Source organism: Schistocerca nitens, chromosome 2 (genome assembly GCF_023898315.1).
Source record: "Schistocerca nitens isolate TAMUIC-IGC-003100 chromosome 2, iqSchNite1.1, whole genome shotgun sequence".
Lineage (NCBI taxonomy): Eukaryota > Metazoa > Arthropoda > Insecta > Orthoptera > Acrididae > Schistocerca > Schistocerca nitens.
The window spans coordinates 911,759,118-911,769,569 of NC_064615.1; the positions used below are offsets into that span (position 1 = coordinate 911,759,118).

Genomic DNA, 10,452 nt, shown 5'->3' on the forward strand with positions numbered 1-10,452 from the left:
GGTGTACAATTTAAGGAAGATGTAGAAGTGGTAACAAAAGTAACTGACGGGTACGACGCGATCCTAGGACTGGATTTCCTGAATAAACATCACGCTAAAATTGACCTCAGACAGCAAACTGTGAAACTTAGCGGAATAGTGTTTCAGCTAGGTGACACCGCTGCAAAGGGCCCGCTGCCGCAAGATTTCCCTAACCGGAAGGCGAAATCAACTATACTGCGTGCAACGTCCTTGAAGGTTGATTCGCGGGATCAGATACCATCTGGCTCAGGAAAACTTGTCTGGATGACCGTTGACCCCGAAGTACCTACAGATACAGTATGTCTAATAGAGCCTTTAGAGGAAAATGAGGAATTAGATGTATCACATTGTTTTGTACGTAGAAGTGTTGTACGGGTTCAAGACGTTGAGGGAGAAAGAAAAGTACCGGTACATATTGACAATTTCGGAGTGGAGGACAAAGAGTTGCATAAGGGAATATTAGTAGCTACAGTCAGTACTTTTGAAGAAGAAGATTTCATTTGGTTAGATATTAACGATGGTCAGAAACCAGACGCCTATAAAACCGCATTACGCCAGAAGATTCAGCATTTGAAAGGAAATGATAGAGACACGATAGAAGCAGTTTTAGTTGAGTTCCAAGATTTATTTAATGCAGAAGGTCCACTGCCAGCAACAGATATCACACTGCATAGGATCCCAACAGGAAATAGCCCCCCAGTTTATAGGAAGCCTTAAAGAGTTGCGCATCACTTACAGCCAGTACTGGATGAATTTATAGAACAGCATCTAAAAGATGGAATTATAGAATATTCTGATTCGCCTTATAATTCAAATATCGTAATTATTCCAAAGAAGTCTTCCGACGGTACGAAACGATATAGATTTTGTTGTGACTACAGACACCTTAACAAACAAACTATCTCAGATGTTTATCCTCTTCCAAACATTACAGATATCATTGACAGTTTGGGTAACAGTAAATACTTTTCAACAATCGATCTACGTAGCGGATATCATCAATTGGAAGTTGCACCTGAAGATAGGCATAAAACAGCATTTTCTACCCCTGGAGGCCATTGGCAATTTAAAAGAATGCCTTTCGGTTTGAAAAATGCACCAGCAACTTTTCAAAGACTACTCGATGGAGTATTGCGAGGACTCAAAACTCAGCAATGTTGTGTATATCTAGACGATATTATTGTATTCTCCAAAGACATTAATGAACATGCTGTGCGTCTGCGTAATGTTTTTCAGAGACTTAGAAAAGCTAAATTAACATTAAATATGGAAAAATGTAGTTTTGCATTGACAGAGGTTACATACCTAGGGCATGTCATTAGTGAAAAAGGAATTAAAACAGATCCTCGATTAATTTCGGCAGTTAAGGACTTCCCAACACCACAACACGTTAAGGAAGTACAAAGTTTCATTGGTCTCGCATCGTACTACCGGAAATATGTTCAAAATTTCGCTGAAATTGCCCGACCCTTAACCCAATTATTGAAAAAGGGTACAAAATTTCATTGGTCTGAAGATTGTGAATTAGCATTTCAAACCCTTAAAGATAAGTTAACACACAGTCCAGTATTAGCCTACCCAGATTATAATAAAGAATTTATTTTATCCTGTGACGCAAGTGGTCATTCAGTAGGAGTTGTTTTGAGTCAGAATATTAATGGCGCGGAACACCCCATAGCCTACGCTTCGAGGCAACTAACAACGGCAGAAAGAAATTACTCCACAACGGAGAAAGAATTGTTAAGTGTTATTTATGGTATCAAATACTTTAAATGCTATTTGTATGGTAGGAAATTCAAGGTCATTACAGACCACGCAGCTTTAAAATGGTTACTTGGATTAAAGGATCCATCTAGTCGTCTCACCCGTTGGGCCCTATGTCTTTCCGAAATGGATTTCGAAGTTATCCACAAACCAGGCAAAAAACACACGAATGCAGATTGCCTAAGTCGGAAAATAGCACTTTTGGAAGCAACAGGCCGAGATACTGAGGACTGGAGAAGGGCACAAGATCAGGATACAGAATGCAAATAATTCGCAACTCAAAAACAATTCTGCTTTGAAGATGGGGTATTATGCCGTAAAACAAAACTTGGACCGCGAATTGTTGTTCCCCAACACCTTAGACAAGAAATAATGGCAGAGGCCCACGATCATATCCTTGCAGGACACGGTGGACAGCGGACAACCGAAAGACGTGTAGCAGAGCGATTTTGGTGGCAAACCAGAAAGCAGGATGTTGTGCAGTACGTTCGTAATTGCATTGCGTGCGCACAACGAGCTGAACTTTCTCGTTCAAAAATACCCTTACAGAGGCTCCCCGAGGCTTCATGTCCGTTTCAAATCTGTGGACTAGATCTCTACGGGCCATATCATAGAACACCTGCTGGTAATAAGTATGTCCTTACAATTATAGATCACTTTTCACGCTATCTAGCTATGATGAGTCTCCCAGATCAGCAAGCAAATACAGTTGCCCAAGCTTTAGTTAACAACTGGATACTTAAATTTGGCGTACCTGAAGCTATTAGCACAGATCAGGGATCTAATTTTATGTCTGAACTAATGAAACAGCTATGCCACTTACTAAAAATACGCAAATTACGCACAACTCCGTTACACCCTCAGTGCAACGGGCGCACAGAAAGAGTTCATCGGACAATTGGCAAGATGCTTAGTTATTATATTAACGAACAACATTCCAATTGGGATACGTATTTACCAATAATCGTGTCGGTATACAACGCCAAAACGCATGAAGCAACTGGCATGTCACCTTATGAAGTGGTCTATGGCAGAAAAATGCCGTCCCCTTTTGATGTAATCAGGCAGAAAAACGGAAAAGTCGGAGAAACAGTAAGAGATTTCAGTCGAATGATGAAGGATGTATGGAAAAAGGTTCAAAAATCTAATACAAAGGCTTTGGAACGACAGGAAAGATTAGGTAATACCCAAGCTAAATATCCAAATTACAAAATCGGTCAGTGGGTTATGGTTTCGACTCCTTACATTGCTAAAGGAAAAACGAAGAAATTTGTAACAAACTACAGAGGTCCTTACCAAATTATTGAGATCACGTCACCAGTCAACGTTAAATTGCAACTGCCCACCCGAACTACCATTGTGCATGCAAGTCGTTTAAAACCTTTCAAGGGCGCTCCAGATGTAATTCCTTCAACAATTGTGTCTGCTTTTCCGAAGGGTGGAGGAAGTTCCCGTAAAGGAAAAAGAGTGGCCACGCAAGCACAACATACAGACATGGCACCATACAATCTTCGACCAAGAGTGCGAATATCCTAGTGGAATCTCAGTAGACTGTGGACAGTATACAAATGTAAATAATTAATAAATTATAATGGTTTATTTTCTAAGAAAATATATTTGAACGTAGAAACATGTAGATCTTGTAGTTAACAATGTATTCCTTCTTTTCCTTGTTTTTGTTTTTTTTTTTCCTACACAAAACCTATCCTACCTCAATGACTCCCTTGACAGTTCCCTTCCGAAGTCATTAGATACGTTCATAAACTCACAGCAAGGCAAAATTGATGCCAATATTATGATGCAACATGTTTTAAAATTAAAAGGTGAACACAAAACTAAAATTATAATGCTAGGAACGGGTATATCTGGAACCTTTGTGTTGGTGTTTCTGCTTTGTACAGTTTTCTTTTATTTAAGACGAAAAAATAAGCCAAATAATAATATACCACTTCATCAAATCCCTGTTAATTGGATACCACACTCTTAACTGGTGTACTTCAGTGGTTACTTTTGAGCATTAGTGTATTAATTTTGTTTATTTTACTTCATTCTTTATTAAACAGTCTCATGTTAAAATAAACAATACTGTAGAATAGACATTCTTGCATTAGTATAGGGTACATTAAACAGGTGTTGCTATGTTACTTTCTAAGTGAATAATCTATTTTTGTTCATTCATTGTCATAAAGATTTGTTACACTTATTACAACCATTTATGTGTGAACTATGTGATTCATGAGCGTACAGTGCTTTAGTAAAGTGCTAAAGTATTTTCAACATACTTAATGTGAAGCGTGTGTAATTTTCTAAGTCGAGAGTTTTCAATGCTTGTGCTCTTGCCGTGTGAAGAGTGGAGGAATGTTGAGTGGTAAATTCGAGGGCGAATTTCTCCGAAGGGTGGAGGAATGTTGAGTGGTACTTAAGTAAATAAATTAGTGAAATCAAAGTGAACTAGAAATTAGAATATAAATGAAAAACTTGGTTTAGTTTAGAGAGTTACATACTCGCAAACAGCGGGCCGAACAGCAGAACAGAAGAAACAATGACCATGAAGTCAGCAACTTCCACATAAGCGGGCGCTGTCGATTCAGCCGTCAGGGCATCGCCCGACCGGCTCACGTGTTTCTCAGTTGTCGTATGTGAGCAAAGGCCCTCGCCTACATCCCAAGAGCCAATGACCGACGTTAAGAAGATTCTTCGAGAAGCTTTTCAACGTGACAGAAGAGGCAATGACCGGCTCACGTGTTTCTCAGCCGTCACGTGTGATCAAAGGCCCTCGCCTACATTCCAAGAGCCAATGACCGACGTTAAGAAGATTCTTCGAGAAGCTTTTCAACGTGACAGACGAGGCAATGACCGTGAAGTCGTTCACCTCCAGTAAACTGAAGTGAATAAATACGCAAGACGCAGTGGGCCAGACAGATAAAGCCGGAGACGGAGTCGAAGATGGAGACAGACGAAGACGGAGACGGGTGCGGAGACGAAGACGAAGACGAGAGACGAAGGAAGAAAAGAAGAGTAGCAGTAGTTTTCAGTCAGTTTCGGTGCTGGAGACCGTCATGCAAGAAGAGTCTGCATCATGCACAGACGAACCAAGTCCGCCGCTGTAATGGAATAGCAAGCAGCCGCCGTAGCGCCAGAAGACAGAAGTTAAAAGGTATTTGAAGTCTGGTTTTTACATACCCGGGTGACTCGTGAGGACGGGAAGGAGACGGCCTCACATCAGTAGTCACCTGTGAGCTGGGATGAAGACCTGACAGCCGAAGACTGGCAAGCGGGAGTCCGTGGTTCGAGTCCGGGACACTGGCCTTCCCCCGCCGCGCCGCTCCGCTGGTCGACGCACAACACACGCGGCCGCATAGAGAAGAGAAACACTGGGACGCCACTCCCAAGGTATCATCCGACGCACGACTTCGCTCGCAATAATTAAACCGGCCACCTCGCGCTGAGCGTCTCCCGTCAGCTGGGCGAGACAGCGACACGAGATACACACCGCTACGCGTAATCAGACGCCGCCGCCGCCGCCGCCGCTGCCGCAGCAGAAGACGTCACAAACGACACAGCTGCCGCTCTCCGAACCAGAACATCCCGTAAGATACAGTTGTACGAATCTTCAATAAAAGTTATCTTATGTAAAAATGATGTTTCATTCGACCTCATACCCGAGCCAAGGAAGAACCCACCCTGCCCACATGTTGTTAAGAGAGAAAAGTTAATTTATTTAATATTTTCACCCTGACAGAATGCTTTAGAATGCTCATCCTGACAATTGACTTGCATCAAAAGAGAAAACCCAGTTACATTTAGTGACAGAAGTGCCACATTTAGTATCACAACTGTTACATTTGGTATCAGAAGCCGTTATAGCAGTTACACCATTTTCTGCTGCTGTTGATATTACCCAATACTCATCTGACCAGAAATCCTTGTCTTCCTTCCACTTCACTTCACTGATCCCTACTGTATCTAGATTGAGCCTTTGCATTTCCCTTTTCAGATTTTCTAGTTTCCCTACCACGTTCAAGCTTCTGACATTCAAGGCCCCAACGTTATCCTTTCGTTGATTATTCAATCTTTTTCTCATGGTAACCTCCCCTTTGGCAGTCCCCTCCCGGAGATCCGAATGGGGGACTATTCCGGAATCTTTTGCCAATGGAGAGATCATCATGACACTTCTTCAATTACAGGCCGCATGTCCTGTGGATACACATTACGTGTCTTTAATGCAGTGGTTTCCATTGCCTTCTGCATCCTCATGTCGTTGATCATTGCTGATTCTTCCGCCTTTAGGGCAATTTCCCACCCCTAGGACAAGAGAGTGCCCTGAACCTCTATCCGCTCCTCCACCCTCTTTGACAAGGCCATTGGCAGAATGAGGCTGAATTCTTATGCCGGAAGTCTTCGGCCGCCAATGCTGATTATTTATCAAAATTTAGGCAGTTGCGGGGATCGAACCCGGGACCAAAGACGTTTTGATTATGAATCAAAGACGCTATCCCTAGACCACAGGTACCCTCATAATGTAGATAGAGAGGTAAACATTGAGACACATGCCTGGAATGACATGGGTTTTTTTACAAAAAGAAAAGAAAAAAAGTAAGTTCACAAAATGTCCGACAGATGCGGGTCGTTTGGTGATGATCGTGTGCTCAGCCGCCACTTTCGTCATGCTTGGCCTCCCAGGTCTCCAGACCTCAGTCCGTGCTGTTATTGGCTTCGGGGTTACCTGAAGCTGCAAGTGCATCGTGATCGACCGACATCTCTAGGGATGCTGAAAGACGACATCAAACGCCAATGCCACACCGTAACTCCAGACATGCTTTACAGTGCTGTTCACAACGTTATTTCTCGACTACAGCTATTGTTGAGGAATGATGGTGGACATATTGAGCATTTCCTGTAAAGAACATCATCTATGTTTTGTCTTACTTTGTTATGCTAATTAGTGCTATTCTGATCAGATGAAGCGCCATCTGTCGGACATTTTTTGAACTTTTGTATTTTTTTTTTTTGGTTCTAATAAATCCCCATGTCATTCCAAGCATGTGTGTCAATTTGTACCTCTCTATCTACATTATTCCGTGATTTATTAAGTTTTCGAATTTATACTGACTTTTTGATCACCCGGTATAATGGCCACCCGCACACTGCAAGAGTTTTTACTACATGTTTACGTGATTGACAAACCCTACCTTGGCCGGCAAAGTCGCCGGATGTCTCGACGATTGAGAATGTTTGGAGTATTATGGCCGCGCAGGATTAGCCGAGCGGTCTAGGGCGCTGCAGTCATGGACTGTGCGACTGGTTCCGGCGGAGGTTCGAGTCCTCCCTTGGGTATGGGTGTCTGTGTTTGTCCTTATGATAATTTAGGTTAAGCAGTGTGTAGGCGTAGGGACTGATGACCTTAGCAGTTAAGTCCCATAAGACTTCACACACATTTTTTGGAATATTATGGGAAGGTCCCCCCAAGCTGCTCGGCATTTTGACGCTATAACGCGCCACTTGGACAGAATTTGGTTTGTTACCTTCACAAGCACATCCAGTTAGCCTATCAGTCGGTGCCAAGCCGAATAACAGCTTGCATAAGACCCGGAGGTGGATCAACGATTTATTGACCTGCTCAGTTTGTGAATCTCTTGTTTTTGACTTAATGATCCTTGTTCGTCTGTACATGCACATCTCAACTACCGATTTCCGTCGCAAGTATCACGTCACGGTGTGAGCTGAAGAAGCGTGTGTTGGCAGGTGAGCGACGTGTGCCGCTGCCGGCACCTGACGCACTTCGCGCAGCTGGTGACGGACGCCGACCTGCAGTGGGGCGGCCACGCCGGGGCGCTGGAGGCGCTCTCGCTCGCCGGCGTCTGCGCCTCCCTGCTGGGCGCCGCGGGGCTCGGCGCCGCCGCCGCGCTCGCCCCCGAGTGGCGCAGCAAACCGGGGTAACGGCTCTTTCTGAAATCACCATCTGTTTGCGCCTTTGATTCTAATTATTAATTATTTTTCACTATTAGACAATTACAAGTGCTGTGCCATTTTTTCTGGTACAGTTGGGTGGCAATGTGTAGTGCATTCGTTTCAGCTACTGCTATTACTGTATTTTTGTACCATTTTACTCATGACCAAAGTTCGTTAGTCACATGTTTGCCTGCTCTGTGCTGGGGCTGGATAGCTTCACAGCTTTTGTTCATGAACGTCAACTACCGCTTGAAAATAGACTAATAGCCTAACTTCAGTCAAAAGGTTATGCACGGAGAAAGATATAGTCATTTTAGAAATTTTGTGCTACTGTGGTACGTATCCGATCAATAAACTTGTAATTCGCTGAGAGGTCATTCTTATAAACTTAGTATTAAGAAAACAGTATTAATCGCGTTTTTTATTTATTTAGTGCCGACCGGTTTCAGCCCATCGCAGGGCCATCTTCAGGACGGACATACTGTGAAATTACAATACATATCTTAGATAAAACTAATGACAACCATCTTATAAGAGTGGATTACGTAAACATAATGTTTACCCGCTGGGCGACTGCTAGTGGCGTCATGTTTACCATGGTGTGACAGGAGACTAATGAATTTACTTTTTTTTCTTTATTGAATTTCGATTCCCCCCGAAGGGGGCGGGCTGGCAGCAGCTTAGTATGCCACTCTTCAGCCTACAGGCTTTGTTTAAAAAAGGAGAAGATAATATATAATAAAAAACAGGTGACAAAATCGGAGATAAAGGGTAACATGGCGAAAAAATCGTGGAACTTAAAACATAGAACCAAGGGATTATGACGCTACTAAAATACATATGAAGCAGACAGGTAAAATAATATACAGGGCATCATCTGGGAGGGGGAGTTGATGGAAGCCACCTTGGGAAAGGAGATGAAGGGTGTAGAGATGGAGGGTAGGGGGGACACAACAGTGAAGGCATGGCAGGGGGCGGTGATGGGAGGGAAGAGGAGCAACCAGGGGGTGAGGGGGATCAAGGCGGCGGGAAGTGTAGAGTATAATGAATTTACTTTTTTTTTCTTTATTGTTATTTTAAACACCTTGTACAAAGGTGGGCTGTCAGCAGCATAGTACGCTGCTCTTCAGCCACGAGTGGTACAATAAATGACAGAAAGTAGGTACAGATAATACAATAAAAATGGCGTGTAAAAACTGTAGACATGAAAAACAAGGTACATGAAGCCGTTCACGCTGGACAAGAAAAAACACTAAAACCTGTTGACAAGGCGCAAATGGCTCTGAGCACCATGGGACTCAACTGCTGAGGTCATTAGTCCCCTAGAACTTAGAACTATTTAACCTAACTAACCTAAGGACATCACAAACATCCATGCCCGAGGCAGGATTCGAACCTGCGACCGTAGCGGTCTTGCAATTCCAGACTGCAGTGCAAGGCGAAAAAAAAAAAAAAAAAAAAAGGACGATTGCCACGGCACAGGTGAACGGTGCTGGTGTGATGGCGAAAGAACACTAAAAACAAACACGAAGGCACACACACTAGACACTGATGGCGAGGATCTCCAGCGCGCGATGTTCACTGAGGTGTACGAGTCCGGGGACCTGCCAAGAGAGGAGGAGGTGGGGTGGGAGGGGGAGAGGGGAGAGCAGAGATGCCACGGCAGGGGAGATAGGGGGGAGGGAGGAAGGGGGAGGGGAAGCCCGGAGGAAGAGGGGTGGAGGAAGGGGGGATCAGGGAAAAGGAGAGAGAAGGGAGGGAGGGTGCCCAAAGGAAAATACACAGGAAGTGGGGGGAGGATCAAAATTGATAGGAGGTGTAGATGTAGGGGAGGAGGGCATCATCAGGGAGGGGGAGCTGGCAGAAGCCACCTTGGGAGAGGGTAAAATGGGTGGAGAGATGGAGACTGGGTGGGACGTCGGAATACAGGCGCGGCAGCGGGTAGGGGTGGGAGAGGATGGGTGAGACAAGCGGATGAGGAGGATCGAGTTTACAGGAGGTGTAGAGGATTCATATTTGTTCGAGGCAAAGGAGGAGGTGGGGGAACGGAATTAGGTCGTACAGGATCCGCGTGGGGTAGGGGAGACAGATGCGATACGTGAGGCGGAGAGGACTTGAAGGGGTTTATAAAAGGTAGGAGGGGGGGGCGAGATCCAGTCCAGATGGGCGTAACATAGGATGGATGAGGGATTTATAGGTGTGGAGTATGGTGGAGGGGTCCAGACCCCATGTACGGCCGGAAAGGAGCTTGAGGAGACAGAGTCAGGAGCGTGCCTTGGCTTGGATTAACCGGACATGGGAGGCCCAGGAGATGCGACGGTCGAGGGTGACGCCAAAGTACTTAAGGGTGGGGGTGCGGGCGATAGGACGGCCATAGATGGTTAGATAAAGATCGAGGAGGCGGAAGGAAGGGGTGGTTTTGCCTACAATGATCGCCTAGATTTTGGAGGGATTGACCCTGAGCAACCACTGGTTGCACCAAGTGGTGAACCAGTCAAGATGGGATAGGAGAAGGTGTTGGGAACGCTGCACGGTGGGGGCAAGGACAAGTAAGGCGGTGTCACCAGCAAACTGGAGTAGGTGGATAGGGGGTGACGGCGGCGGCATGTCCGCTGTATACTAAAGGTACAGAAAGGGGGAGAGGACGGAGCCTTGGGGCACACCGGCGGAGGGAAAAAAGGTGTAAGAATCCGTGTTATGGATGGTGACATAGGA

General features: G+C 44.8%; 1 protein-coding gene across 1 annotated transcript in view; it reads left to right on the forward strand.

The window, feature by feature from the left end:
* Positions 1 to 7,725, forward strand: part of LOC126235444 (uncharacterized) — a 449,334-nt gene extending 441,609 nt beyond the window's left edge. Inside the window, exon 10 of the mRNA XM_049944167.1 lies at positions 7,531 to 7,725. Coding sequence (XP_049800124.1) covers positions 7,531 to 7,725 — 195 coding nt within the window. The remainder of the gene's footprint in view (positions 1 to 7,530) is intronic.
* The last annotated feature ends 2,727 nt before the right edge of the window (positions 7,726 to 10,452 follow it).